Genomic DNA, 15763 nt, shown 5'->3' on the forward strand with positions numbered 1-15763 from the left:
GGAGACCGCACCTTCAAAAAGATATAAACAGGAAGGAGTTGGTCCAGAGGGCGGCTACTAAAATGGCAAGTGTTCTTCGTCAGAAAGTATAGGGGGACAGACTTAAAGATCTCAATATGTGTGCTTTGGAAGAAATGCAGGAGAGGGGAGATATGATAGAGACATTTAAATACTTATGAGGCATAAATGCACAGGAGGTGAGTTTCAGTTGAAATGAGGCCCTGGAACAAGGGGGCACATAAGGAAAGTAAAGGGGATATACTCAGTAGTGACCTGAGGAAATGCTTCTTCACGGAAAGGGTGATGAATTTGTGGAACAGCCTCCCGGTAGAAGTGGTGGATACAAAAACAGTATTTGAATTCAAGAAAGTTTGGGTCAAGTACATTGGATCTCTAAGGGAATGATAGGAAGAATAGACGGCATGGATGGGCAGACTGGACAAACCATATGGTCTTTATCTGCCTACATTTCTCTCTGTTTCTAACACAGTGGCCTCATGACAAAAGATGAGTTGCTACTTCAGTTCTTACTGCAAATTGAGCATAGTGGCAGGTTTATCCAGATAGTAAGAAACTGACATTGGCAAGACTACACCAATTTTGTTGCTTTCCTACAGCATTGCTTTATTATAGACTTGTATGTGCCAAAATATTTGTCTGAATATGTTGCATAATGATACAGAACTGATTCATGAAACCAATTTCTGTTTCTTCGTTTTTGTAAATAAATTTTGTTATTTTTGTCAGCTTTGAAATGATTGAGCTACCTCTAGATATTCAAATAAAAGGTTCAAACTTTCTGGCAAATATTTTTAGCTAAGGTAGAATACTAGGGGGTAAGATCCTTGAAAATCAGTATATTTATTTTTTTCTATTCTTTAATCTCCACTCTGCAAAGAAGTCATATAATTTTAAGTAAAAAAGGTTTGCTGTCTGATGTTAAGTAAAGGCCTTAGAATGTTTTTCTCCTCTCCTACACAGAAATTGCTTGAATACCTTCTACACTTGTCTGAGTCTGGTCTCAAGACCAACTCTGTTAGGGTTCATCTCACATCCTCCGGCAGAGTTCCAGAACTTAAGTATTCACTGAGTGAAAAAAATATTTCCTCCTATTTGTTTTAAAAGTATTTCCATGTAACATCCTCGAGTGTCCCCTAGTCTTTGTACTTTTGGAACGAGTAAAAAATTGATTTACTTCTACTTGTTCTACACCACTCAGGATTCTGTAGACCTCAATCATATCTCCCCTTTCCAAGCTGAAGAGCCCTAACCTCTTTATTCTTTCCTAGTAGCTGTTCACCCTTACATTCATTTTCGTCATAACAGAGTAGTTCTTCGCATGCATCCTAAGTGAGGCACATTGGGAAGAATAACCCAAACCATAGTTACCTGACGCTAGGGTCCACCTTAGGGATCAGCAGAGCACCCAAGGAAAAGATCTAGGTGTCATCGTACACAATATGCTGAAATCTTCTGCCCAGTGTGTGGCAGTAGCCAAAATAAGCAAACAGGATGCTAGGAATTATTAGGAAATGGATGGTAGATTGAGACCAAGAATACTGTAATGCCTCTGTATCGCTCCATGGTGCGATCTTTCAGTATTGCATTCAGTTCTGGTTGCCGTATCTCAGAAAAGATATAGCGGAATTAGAAAAGGTTAAAAAAAAAAAAAAAGCGACCAAAATGATAAAGGGGATTGAGCTCCTCTCATATGAGAAAAGGCTACAGAGATTAGGGCTCTTCAGCTTAGAAAAGAGACAACAGAGGGGAGATATGATTGAGGTCTATAAAATCCTGAGCGGTGTAAAACAAGTAAAAGTGAATCAAGGAACCTCAATGAAATTACATGGAAATACTTTTAAAACAAATAGGAGGAAATATTTTTTTCACTCAAAGAATACATAATCTCTGGAACTCTTTGCCGGAGGATGTGGTAACAGCGGATAGCGTATCAAGGTTTAAAAAAGGTTTGGACAAGTTTCTGGAGGAAAAGTCTATAGTCTGTTATTAAGATGGACGTGGGGAAAGCCACTGCTTGCCCTGGGATTGATAGCATGGAATGTTGCTACTATTTGGGATTCTTCCAGGTACTTGTGACCAGGATTGTCCACTGTTGAGAGCAGGATACTGAGCTAGTATTCCCTCTTTTTGGTTCAGAACTGCCTAGTACCTAGGGATTCCCATACATTTGAATGTGTTGTCCTGCTTGGCCTCAGAAAAAGCAAAGTTACTCACATGTAGTAGGTGTTCTCTAAGGACAGCATGGCACATATTCACAAGTTCTGCCATCCTTCCTAGGAGTTGTATTCTATTAGCTTCCAATAATAGAATAATAATAGCTTCCAATAATAGAGTGGAGGAGTGGCCTAGTGGTTAGTGTGGTGGACTTTGGTCCTGGGGAACTGAGGAACTGAGTTTGATTCCCACTTCAGGCACAGGCAGCTCTTTGTGACTCTGGCAAAGTCACTTAACCCTCTATTGCCCCATGTAAGCCGCATTGAGCCTGCCATGAGTGGGAAAGCGCGGGGTACAAATGTAACAACAAAGAAAAACTGGCCGGTCCCACACAGCAATAGCAGGGAGAAAGGAGTGCAGCATGTGGGTGGGACTCCCTAAAGCTTCTGGTGAAGAAGCTGGGGATTTTCCCTCGCCAGGCGCAATTGGATGAGCTAGTCAAAAATGTATTAAATTGGTGGTATTCTAGTGGAAGGATACTGTGTTCAATGTTTTGGTACACCTTTGTTTTCAAGACTGTGAATTTTGGATTTCATGTGAACCTTGGGATACATATAATATCTCAAATTTTATGAAAGCAGTCATGAAAAGTTGAGAACCATAGTCTGAGGCTCATTGTATGAAAATATATCTGATGACTATTCATTGAGAATATCCTGAGGAATGAATGCTTTGTACTCTTTCTTTTGTAAACAGATGAAGATGCAGCTAAAAAAAAACATTAATTATACCCCTTTTATCCTCTCTTTTCAAAATTATAGTAAACTCTTCCATGTCAGACCTGTAACCCAAGGAGATGTATATAGAGCTGAAACTGAAGAAATACCTAGAATATTCCAGGTAATAAAAACCTAGTTGTAAGTAAAATATATGCAGTGTGTTGTGTTTTAAAAAGGAGCTGCCTTATAACAGCTCGCTGATAAGCCCTGCCTCTTTGGGATTGCAGGAAGTGATTTTTAAACGTTCTGGAAAGTAGAGATATGCATTCGGGTTGATACATGTGTCTTAAAAAATTTGGTACCTTCTAAAATGTTATAAACACACATTTACCCATGAATTGATGCACTTGAAAAATTTCTAATGCATATTTTAAAATGTTTATTAATACAAATTTATAAAATGAACCAAAATAAGTCCAAAATCAGAGGAAAAAATCCTAAATGAAGTGAAAAAAAAAATTTAAAAAAATGTTGCCCTGTGTGCGCATCCCTAATGGAAGGACTACTGTCTCTTGTGCAAATGTAATTTATTGAACCAAGGAATACTTCAAGATCATTCTGATGTCCCTGGTGGAGTTTACAGTATTCCTATTCATGATAGATATGACCTTTTTTAGATATCTGGCCTTTATCAATCAATAATATTGTAGATCATGGCCACTGGAAACATCAGCTGTGGGAAATCCAGAAGACCTGCTTTTGTAACTAACTTGTCAATTAGCAGGATTTCAAGAGAGACCATAAACACCCCAGACTACACCAGAGCCAGTGGTGGGAGGCAGGGATAATGCTGGGCAGACTTATATGGTGGGAGGCGGGGATAGTGCTGGGCAGACTTATACGGTCTGTGCCAAAGCCGGTGGTTGGGAGGCGGGGATAGTGCTGGGCAGACTTATACGGTCTGTGCCCTGAAGAGCACAGGTACAAATCAAAGTAGGGTATACACAAAAAGTAGCACATATGAGTTGTCTTGTTGGGCAGACTGGATGGACCGTGCAGGTCTTTTTCTGCCATCACCTACTATGTTACTGTTGGTTCTGTGCTGCCTTTTGTTTATTTGTATGTGAATGCCCAGAAATTTTTGCCAGCTGGGTGGGGATGGATTAACATGCGGTATTATAAATTTGTTCTGTTATTTAACTGAGGGGTCAATAAAATCAACTAGGTGGCACACCCATTCAAAAGTTCCTGGGGAAAACACTGAATACCCAGTCTGTGTATAAGTTAGTTGGTGAATCCCACCTCTGTTGCCAAAACATGGCTAACTGGCCCAGAAGAAGCCTTTGTTGAATGCTCAATGTCCTTCTGGTTATTCCCTACAGCACTCCTCTCTAAGGGCCCTGTTTACTAAGCCACATTATAGGCACATTAGCATCTTTATTGTGTGTTAACCATGTACGCACCAATATCCCTATAGGCGCCTACATGGTTAACGCGCGCTAATTGTAGGCATGTTAAAAACACTAATGTGTCTTAGTAAACAGGGCCCTAATTGGTAAAAGGGGTGATGGTTTGACCATTACTTATAAGGATTTTTTTTTTTGATGTTGGTAATTAATTGTTAACTCCTAGTGTGAGGCTTAGCACTAGGTTTTCAACCACTAGTCTAGAAATGTTATTGATTTATAAACATCCAGGTCCTTGGGGAAATGTTTTAAATGATTTATTAAGGGTCATAATTCAGCATACTCTTGCTATCAAGCATGTAGTTTTTGGGCAACTTGAATTTACATCTTGATAATCTCTCTAACCCATCAATCTTATTTTCTCTTTTTATTTTTCTCTTTATGAATTTTAACATACAAAACAAAGAAACAATCGTTGTCTAGAAAAATACAAGTGACAGTCAAAGAAGAAGGAACAGAAAAACAGAAGAATACTAAGGGGCTCATTTTCAAAGCACTTAGACTTACAAAATTCCATAGGTTCCTATGTAACTTTGTAAATAAGTGCTTTGAAAATACACCTCCACATCACTAGGAGTGGCCTAGTGGTTAGGGTGGTGGACTTTGGTCCTGAGGAACTGAGTTCGATTCCCGGCACAGGCAGCTCCTTGTGACTCTGGGCAAGTCACTTAACCCTCCATTGCCTGCCGCATTGAGCCTGCCATGAGTGGGAAAAAGCGCGGGGTACAAATGTAACAAAAAAAAAACATCCAGACTTCAACAAGTCTCTTAAAAATATAGGAGTGAGGGATCCCAGAAAATAACTATGAAATTATCTTAAACCAGCAATGCTAAGTAAACAAAGTACCAAAGAAGAAAAAGAAACTGATGAGTTACATCATTCTGTGGTTCATTACTCCTATCAATGCACCATCCTAGATCATTTTTCTTCGAATTAAGTAATAGTTTTAATTGTTTAGTGTACCAAAAGTAGTATCTAACACCTCTAAGCTTAACTGTACATTTAGTAGGAAAACACAAACAGAATTGTCCACCCAAAAACTGAACTTCTTGCCTAAAGGAAGGAAATTTCTTCCACGTATCCTGAGTCTGCTTTGAGACACCGGGAAGAAGCTATTCTCGATGTCCCATAAATATAGTTTGCTGAGACCAAAAATGTAGTCTCATTACTGAATCTCAATACAAAAATTACCAGCAAGGTTGCTGTATGTTGAATCTCCTCTACAGATGTCTCCAGGAAAGTTGTTAAATGTACGCCTTCTAGTAATCCTGGTTCTTCTCCCTTCTGCCTATGTGGTAGGTAGAAGGCTTTTTGAAGAGGAGGAATAGCCCCCGTCAGGCATTCCATGAAAAAACTTTTGAATAGTTCCCTAGAGGAAATGGAGAGGACCTGAGGGAAATTCAAAGCACTCATATTAAAATTCCTCACTTTATTCTCCAAGATCTCTAACTTATTAAGTATAGATGTGGAGGGGCATTTTCAATATGACATCCAAATGGCAAAAAAATGTTTATTGGAAAAGTTTTAAAAAACTTTTCCAATATCAAAAGTACAGAAAAAAAGCATTTCCTAAAAAGATGCACTGCAAATGTCATAGACATTTAGCGATAAATGTCTCCGCCAATCGGAAATATACTACGCAAAATGTGCAATAGTGGTACTGGTCCCCATGTTCAGAAAACATCCACGGCAACAGCAGGCCATTCCTTCCACGTTCAAAACCTTCCAATATACCTCTGCATATGGAGAAACATTCCTCAGTGTGCATAGCTTTGTCTCAGTGCAGGGAACCATATTTCTCTGCGCAGGAGTCTGAGCTCCTGATCCTCCTGTGCCTCAGGAGAGAAATCTTCAAGCACTTGCACTGCCATCACTTAATATGTCCATGAGGGCATGGATATCCATAAGGAGCGGCTTGGGAAGGTGAATGTGATGCAGTAACCCCCCCGCCCCCCCCCCCCCCCCCCCAAGGATCATATTACCACTCATGCGCAAGCATCATACATAGATAGGATCACATACAGTGAGTTCCTTTTGTTGTTGTAATACATTTTATTGATTTTTCATGAGAACTGAATAACAAAGCTTCCATTATGTACATTCTCAGTTTTGTCTATCAACCAGCAGGTGGAGATAGAGAATTGAAAACTGAGCTGAGGCATATATCTCTTCGCATCCAATCTAGCTTCTCAGTATTTTCTATCTCTAACAGTTGGATGGACACACTTTTCAGCCTCTGGTTCTACCGTATTTTTCGGACTATAAGACGCACCGGACCATAAGACACACCTAGGTTTTAGAGGAGGGAAATAGGAAAAAAAAAATTTTCGGACTATAAGACACACTTTTTCCCTCCTCTAAAACCTAGGTGCGTTTTATGGTCCGGTGCGTCTTGTCCGAATGCAGGGCCCCCGATCTCTCCATTTTCCAGGGGGCCCCCCTCCCTCCGTTTTGCAAGGTCCTCCCTCGCTCCGTTTTGCAAGGTCCCCCCTCCCTGTCTCGCTCCGTTTTGCAAGGTCCTCCCTCCCTCACTCCATTTTGCAAGGTCCCCCCTCACTTCCTCCAAATTTTAAAAGTTTTACGTGGTCGAGGCAGCAAAAAGCATGCACGCTGGGCGCATCAGTCTTCCATTCTGAAGTCTCTCTCTCTCTCTCTCTGGTCCCGCCCCTCAGAGCTGAGAGAGACGTCAGAACGGAAGACTGACGTGCCCAGCGTGCATCTTTTTGCTGCCGCAACCACGACCAGGTAAAACTTCTTTTAAAATTTGGAGGGAGCGACGGGGGACCTTGCAAAACAAAGCGAGGGAGCAAGGGAGGGACCTTGCAAAACGGAATTACGATGCTTTTAAAACTACATTCGGACTATAAGACGCATCCCCCATTTTCCTCCCAAATTTGGGGGGGAAAAGTGCGTCTTATAGTCCAAAAAATACGGTAAGTGCTTTGCTCTTGGTCCAGTTGATCAACTGGTCCCCAGTTGAGCTTTGCGGGTGGCTTGACTCTGCAGAGTCATCTGGAGGTCTTCAGATCTCTGTCTCTGGTGCCCCAGAAATGTTCTACTTCCCTCCCTTCACCTCTCCCGTTTCCTGTGGGGCTGTTCTTTCCAGCACAACAACCTTGAAAAAGAGAGAGAAGAAGGAGAGAAGTTTACTGACAAGCATGGGACAGAGGTATCAGCCTGATTCTCTCTCATCTGGAGTAAGACTTATGAAGGCGGAGCTTGATGGGAGCAGCCAACAGTGGTAAGCCCAACTAAAGTTTGAGTCAGAACCACTTGGAAGGCTGCAACTTCTATTTGGTGCAGGGAGAGGGATCCTGACTCTCTGCTTGTGACAGTCGGGTGAGTGGTGACTCCCACGGAGGCAGTGAAGCTGTGTTCATGCAGTGGGACCTGTTGGCTGGAATTGGGGTGTTGGAGTGCGTTCAAGCTGAGAATCCCGCGGAATGCAGAGGAAATGGTTACCAGCAGCACAACTTCAGTTTTGGAGCAGTATCGTCCATCGTCAGGGGGTTCTTCATCATGATTTCAAGACAGCAGACAGATCCTGCCTAGTCGTCAGCAATATGGTCAGAAGTCCAGCTTTCAGGCACGCTAGTCTTCCTTTCATGCAGACAGGAAGTCAGCTAGGGTGCCCAATGCCTTCTGAGCTTCAAAGTGATTTGAGGCTGGTCTACTGTCCCTCTGTTGGAAGGATGTCTTCAGGAGTTTCGGGAGGAGTGGGTCAAAATCACGTCAGACCAGTGGGTTCTGGATATTCTTACAGAAGGTTACAAGTTGGAGTTCTTCTGCCCGGTTACTCGGCTTTTGCAGTCTCCTTGTTAAAAGGGGGAACTAAGGCGGGCAATTGTTCCGGTTCCCCAGGCCGAACAGGGACAAGGCAGATACTCCACCTACTTAATTGACACTAAGAAGGAAGGCACCTTTTGTCCAGTCTTAGATCTCAAAGATCTAAACCGCTGCCTCCAAGTGTCCACTTTTGCATGGAAATGCTAAGAACAGTCATGGCCTCAGTTCAAGCACGAGAATTTTTCACTGACCTCAACCTCAACGAGGCATACTTGCATATACCCATGTGGCTGCCACATCAGAGGTTTCTACATTTGCGGTGCTGGGCTGTCACTTCCAGTTCAGGTCTTTGCCCTTTGGTCAAGAATTTTTATCAGGGTTGCAGTGGTGGTTGCAGCAGCCTTCCTTTGGTGCCAGGGAACCAGAGTTCATCCATACCTTGATGACTTGCTCATTAGTGCATTGTCCTATTCGGACAGTGTGACGGCAACACAGTTGTCTGTCTTCTGCAGCCATTGAGTTGGGTGATCAGTTTCGAGAAGCGCAAACCTACACCACTGCAGACACTGGATGAAAGTGGTGCCATGGTCAAGGGCTCATATGCGGCTTTTACAGGAGTATCTTCTCAGTCATTGGTCTCCAGTGTCACAGAAGTACAGCCTTCATCTTTCATGGATACTGGTTGCCAGACGGCATATGCAGTGGTAGTTGTTGCCCAGGAATTTGACCGTCGGAGCTCCCCTTCGAATAACACAGTGGGAGGTGCTGACAACAGACGTCAACAAGATAGGTTAGGTAGCTCATTACAAGTTCTATCTGACATATGGACAGAACAGGAGTCTCAGTGGTTGATAAATCGCTTGGAGCTCAGGGCAATACAACTTTGCTTCCTTTCAGATGGGGGCCCTGGTCCAAGTTTTCTCTGACAATACAGTGGTGGTGGCTTAGATCAACAAGCAAGGCGGGACCTGCAGCCATCTGATGGCGGTGGAGACAACCTCCTTCAGGAGATGGGTAGAGAAAAATCTCCTTTTGTGGACAGCTCACATTACTGGGTCCTTAAATGTGGAGGCAGACTTTCTCAGCAGGCACTCCTTGGACATGGGAGAATAAGAGCTATCTGTCAGAAAAATCCTAGCACCTACCTGGAGCTAACCCTGTGGCCACCTAGCACTGCTCAGGCCTGCCTGCACCTGTGCACGTGCGCTACACTGGCATACCCGCCACCCCACTTCACTGGGTCTGTCGCCTCTGGGTGAGTCTCCCATCCTCAAGATAATTCCCAGGTGGTTTCTAAGGACACTGGAGCCACAATCCCAGGGGTCCCACAGTTTCTAAAAAAAAACACCCACAGACCAAAAACACAAACCACCTGGATTCTTAATCAGTCCAGTGCAGCAGAGCTAATAAACTAATTGGTTTATTATCAGAAAAGTAGATTAGTAAACGGTGAAAAAAAGATGCAAACAGTAACAGATAAATTAACAGGTATCAACATTAAACTAACAAGACACTTTCTTACTACCTGAGTAGTACCTGGGGAGTTCAGGAAAATAACTGCTCAAAGGTTTTAAACAGGGTCTCAGTGCAGAGATCTTTACTCTCTACACTCCCTCTCTTAGACTGGGGATTTCCAGCTGAGGTCTGCCTACACCTGCCGCATGTTCTCTACACTAGCACCCTCCTCCCACCGGCTGGGTCACAACTGCCTCTGGTTGAGTCTCCCGCTCAAAATATCCCCAGTGATTTTTAGGTTACTGGGGGCCACTCTCCTAGTGGTTCCACAGTCCCAGAAAGCACTTACAGACCCAACACACAAACCACTAGGATTCTTTATCAGTCTAGACAGAGAGGCAATAATCTGAAAACTGTCTTTAAAAAATTGAACAGTGGAACAAAATAGTGCAATTAACAAACAATAACAGGTAACTGAAATATGGATCAATTATAACACTAAACATTTGTTTACTTTCTAAAATGTACCTGGGGAGATCAGGACATATAGCTGCTCACCAGTTATCAAATATAACTGTTTTTTTTTACAGGGCTTCAGCAAAAATCTTTTTCTCATTCTTCTCCCGAGCTGAAACGGGGGAAATAGCCAGTAAAGTCCAAAGGGGGGAAAAAAGAGCTCCTGGACCAATCAGAGCCCAGAACAGTCACGTTTCAAAAAATAAGCTGGTTACATCACAACAGGCATTTCCTTTATCTGTGTGCTAACTAAAAGAAAGAGAGGTCAGCCCTCTGCAACAGCTTTAAGCATAAATGTACACCACCTACTGGCAAACTAGAGAAGTATACTTCAGAATTAATTTAGATAGTTTACAGGCTTAAAACACATTGTTCTGTCACACCGCCGTCCTTGAGAGAGACCCCGGACTGCAGCTGTACAGACCGCTGATCAGGTCTAGATACTCCAATGTCAGGGTGGTTCTGGTCTTCCTTTCTGGAGAGGCCATCAGCCTTACCATGTTCACTGCCTTTCTGGTGCTGTATGGTGAAGTTGTACATTTGCAGGGACAGGCTCCACCAGAGTTGCTTCCCATTTTTCTGAGACCCTCTTCAGCCAGACCAACAGATTGTGATCTTTACATTTATTTTTCTCCCAGTTACTACTTATGGCTCCAGTGCACTTTCTCTTCTTGGTACTGTCCTTTCCTAATCTGTTTCTCCATCTGAAACCACTGTACACTGCAGGAACACATTGTCCACCCTCTGTATTCATCATTTCACCATCTCTTTTTTTCTTCTCAGCTCTCAACCTTCAACATTTCCTTCCTTCCACTCATCCCTCTCCTTTCTATCTGAGTACATCTCGCCTTCATCGCTGTCGTCATACCTCTCCTACTCTTGCCCGTACTCTCTTGCTCATTCTCCTGCTCTCCGCTGGGGACATTAATCCCAATCCTGGTCCTCCACATCAGCTCTCATCCTATTTGTGCAGGTCACTCCAATCTAATTTCTGTTCCTCTCCTCCCCCCTTCTTCTTGCCTTTCTCTTGTGCTCTGTGGAATGCCCGCTCTGTCTGTAACAAACTTTCCTATATCCATGACCTCTTTATCTCTTGTACTCTCCATCTGCTTGCCATAACTGAAACTTGGCTTTACCCTGAAGAGACTGCTTCAGTTGCGGCCCTATGCCATGGAGATTATCTTTTTTCCCATACTCCTCGCCCAGTTTGCCGCGGAGGTGGTGTCGGGCTACTACTTTCACCCTCTTGTAGATGTCAACCTCTTCTTCCACCTCAGTCTCACTGCTTTTCTTCCTCCGAAGTCCACTCTTTCCGTCTATTTGCTCCTCTGCCTCTCCGAGTAGCAGTCATTTATCGATCCCCTGATAAATCTCTTTCTTCCTTTCTCACTGACTTTGATGCCTGGCTTTCCTTCTTTCTTGAACCTTCATCTCCTTCCCTCATTCTTGGGGATTTTAACATTCATACTAATGATCCCTCTGACTCATGCTTCTCAGTTTCTTGCTTTAACATCCTCTTTCAATCTTCAACTGTGCTCCACTGCCCCTACTCACCAGAATGGCCACTGTCTTGATCTTATCCTCTTCTCAAACTACTCACTCTCCAGTTTCTGTGCCTCAACTCTTCCCCTTTCTGACCATCATCTGATAACTTTCACACTTAAACACCCTCCTCCCCATGGAGTCACATGATGCCATGAGCAGCAGCGGACGTGTAGCGGCTCGCTGCAGGAACTCTACTCACCCAAAAGCAGGCAAACCTTGACAGAAGCATGAACAGCGAAGCAAAATTCAGTTCGGAGGGCGAGGAAACACATGGACAGATATTTAACTAGCAATATGCCGCAAATGTTGGTAAAACCGCCGCGCAGAACGCAGTAAACAAGTGGAGAACAAAATGGCGCCGAGCTCCCCAGTCCGATCCACCTCTGTGGAGTTCACGATGGAGCTCACGGAGGCAGTGGTAAAGGCGGTGGACCCAAGGCTGCAACAGCTGTCAGAGCAAATCACAGGAATTGTGCAAAGCACAATGGAACTCCTTCGGCGCACTGGGGAGCTAGAAGGCAGAATGTCCGGTGCAGAAGATTTACTGCAGGCCCACAGTGAAAAAATAGAGCATTTAGAGGCCCTGACTAATGCCCAGCACAGTAAAACCGAGGATTTGGAGAATAGGGCACGCAGGGAAACCATTTCAGAGGCTTCCCTGGCAGAAACTTTGGAAACCTGGTTGGTGGCGCGCTTTCCAAAAGTGGCAAAGGATGGGGCAATTATCATGGACAGAGTGGGGCCCGTAAGACTCAATGCAGAGAAACCGAGAGTGGTGGTGGCAAATTTTCATGGGTTTACTCAAAAAGCCCACCTGCTGAACTTATATAAAAATAGGCGAGAAGACGCCCGTTTTGAAGGAAAGCTGATTCGTATATTCCAAGACTAAGCGGAATTGGCAGCGAAGAGGCAGGCTTTTTCAACCGTCTGCACTAAATTGGTGGAGAAGAAGATCCGCTTTTCCATACAATACCCGGCCACGCTGAGAGTGCTCCATAATAACAACTGGCGGGCCTTTGTGGAACGAGCGGAGGGGGAGAAGTGGTTAAAGAACTTGGAGCCGGCCTGACAGTGGTAACCATGGAAAGATGACTAGAAGTTATAAGTTGCTAAGTTGTTATTGTTTGATTTAATGGAGTTGTCAAGGTATATGGTATAAATGTAACTGTTGATGAAAGAGCGGTGGGAAGGGTTCCTAGAGCTCTTTGTGGATAGACTCCTAGCAGACGACCCTCTTAGAGAGAGATGGGGGGTGTTGGATGCAAGATAAGAGGGTAAGGGAGGGAGAGACAAAGGGGAGAGAAATGCGAGGGGATAACCGGAATAGGGGAAGGAGAGGGAGGTGGAGGAGGGGGGGGGACGAGGCTCAGGGAATGCTGAAAGGGTGGCCTAAGAGAGGAGGCATATTAAGGCAGCATGGGAGACAAGAAGAGGTGGGGAGAGGTCCTGGACTCCTGGGGAGAAGAGCTGGGCTCCCGGGAGACACAAACAGTAAAAACTTGAATAAGGGAAAATGCAAACTCATAACATAAGTTAACAGCTCGAATAATATCTTGGAATGTGTCAGGTATCACATCCCCAATCAAGAAGTCCAAGGTATTAGTGCAACCAGGAGACAAAACTAACCGATGTTGAACATGAGAAGTTGAGGCAGCAGTGGGTGGGAGAATGCTATTATTCCTCATCAGGGGTGAAGAGAAGTGGGGTAGCAATTTTGATTAGAAAAGGTCTGCCATGCCAAACAAAACTGATTTATAAGGATAGAGGGGGAAGGGTACTCTTACTTAAGACGAATGTGCAAGGACAGAGTTTCTACTTATTTGCGGTCTACGGGCCTAACTCACCTACGCCTTCTTTTTTCCAAGACCTAATAGCAATGGAACTAAAATATTCAGACGCACCATGGGTATGGGCGGGAGAGTTTAATAACATTATGGACTTGCAGGCAGATCGCTCAGGGACGGGAAGACGAGCAGGAGGGGAGGAGAATTAGACTCCATGTGTACGGCATTAACACTAGTGGACCCGTGGAGACTACTACACCCTTTAACGAAAGACTACATGCACCAATCGAAGGCCCACCAAACATAGTCACGTTTGGACTATATACTGATAGCCCAAGCATTATTTTGTAGAGTAGTGACTGCAGAAATAGGGCCCTTGGAGGTATCTGACCACGCGTTAATATGGGTAGACTTGACCTTTGAGGTACTAGGGGAACAGGGAGGTTCATGGAGATTCCCATCTTTTTTGTATAAGGGTGAGCACTTTGGGAAATACATTAGAGAACAATGGGAACAATATGTGGACACAAATGCAGAATCTTGTGAGTCACCCATAGTGTTCTGGGAAGCCTCGAAGGCAGTGTTAAGAGGGGGCATTATAGCGTATATGAGTGCCAGGAAAAAAAAATCTCGGCGGGCATAATCAAATTGGAGAAGCAGCTGAAGCAGGCAAAAGTTAAATACCTAAAGACCCCATCGAGAGAACACAGAGAAGCCATGACGGCAACTACAGTGGCACTCAACTCTTTAATTCATGAGCAGACACAAAAAAGATTGTTAGCGAGGGGGATGCGTTTTCGACGCTTTGGGAGGAGCGGAGGGGATTGATCACATCGGTTGTCCCCCCGGGAGGGCCTAGGGTAAGGACCCCCGAGGGAATCATAGAGGCATTCCATACATATTTTACTAAAATGTATGCAAGAGGGGAGACGAGGAGGGGACCCCAGTACAAGATTACATAGAAGATGCAGGATTACCCAAATTGTTGCCTGCAGCCTGTGAGGGACTGTCCAGACCACTTCAAGTGCAGGAGATACAGCAGTTACTTAAGTCACTCCCACTGGGTTCAGCCCCGGGTCCGGATGGGTATTGTATAGCGCTGCGTAACCCGGGCAGCGCTTTAGAAATGTTAAGTAGTATACGGCGGAGTATTATAAACTCTTACCAGCCGATTTTGGGGCGCCGCTGCTTGAATATTATGAGGCAGTGGTGCAGAGAGGGAATTTCACATCAGGAGAGAATGAGGCATGGATAACGTTAATCCCCAAGCCAGGGAAACCGGAAGACCGAGTAGAATCTTACAGACCCATCTCACTTCTGAATGTAGATCTAAAAATTCTAGCCCGGGTGTTAGCGGACCGACTAGCCCCCTACATGTTGACACTGATAGGGCAACACCAGGTAGGGTTTGTAAGAGGACGACAATCAGTGCTTAATGTGCGTAAGGTCCTGTTAACAATTGCCCATTGCTGTGTAACAGCCTCGACGCCAAAAAGGCATTTGATAAAGTGCTGTGGGACTTTCTGTTTCAGGTGCTTGAGTATGTGGGCATGGCAGATTGGTTTTTAGCCGCAATTAAAACACTGTATGAGGCCCCCACAGCTAGGCTGTTAGTAAATGGCATGAGATCCGTGCCCCTGGAGATAGGTACCAGGCAGGGGTGCCCCCTCTCCCCACTGCTGTTTCTCCTGTACTTAGAGCCTTTGCTACGCACGATCGAGGCGGACCCGGAGATAAGTGGGGTTCCACTCCTGACCCAAACTGTGAAAGTGTTAGTTTTTGCTGACGATTTGTTTTTGACACTGACACAGCCACAGGCCTCTCTAAGGAGGCTACTAGAAGTAATAGACAAATTTGGGTTCCATTCAGGGTTTAAATTGAATTCCCGGAAGTCCGTGGCCTTGCCCTCTGAGTTGGGAATAAAGACGGAATGGGAGGGACCCTTCCCATTACAGTGGGTGCAAGAAGCAGTGATGTACCAGGGGGTGAGAATCCCGCTTGACTTAACCAACATATACACACTAAATATGGAAAACCTGAAAACTAAAGTGGGGACAGCGTTGGATAGATGGCAGGCACTCCCCATATAACTGATGGGAAGAGTAGCATTATATAACATGATTTTGTTCCCAGCTTGGTTTTACACATACCAAATGATGCCCATGTATTTGCGGAGCAAAGATGAGAGGTGGCTGCATGCAAAATTAAATAAATTTCTATGGCAGGGGAAACAGGCGCGCATGACAATAAACAAAGCAGTGTTGCCCTGGGAAAAGGGAGGATTGGGAGTATTGAATTTGCGCCTACTGTCAATAG

At 44.3% G+C, this 15763-nt stretch overlaps 1 protein-coding gene across 2 annotated transcripts in view; it reads left to right on the plus strand.

The window, feature by feature from the left end:
- ROCK1 (Rho associated coiled-coil containing protein kinase 1) overlaps positions 1-15763 on the plus strand; it is a 523306-nt gene that overhangs the window by 478565 nt on the left and 28978 nt on the right. For both annotated transcript variants that reach the window (XM_030212894.1, XM_030212901.1), the window contains one exon: positions 2997-3075. In XM_030212894.1, coding sequence (XP_030068754.1) covers positions 2997-3075 — 79 coding nt within the window. The remainder of the gene's footprint in view (positions 1-2996; positions 3076-15763) is intronic.

This window comes from Microcaecilia unicolor, chromosome 1, assembly GCF_901765095.1.
Source record: "Microcaecilia unicolor chromosome 1, aMicUni1.1, whole genome shotgun sequence".
Classification (NCBI taxonomy): Eukaryota; Metazoa; Chordata; class Amphibia; order Gymnophiona; family Siphonopidae; genus Microcaecilia; species Microcaecilia unicolor.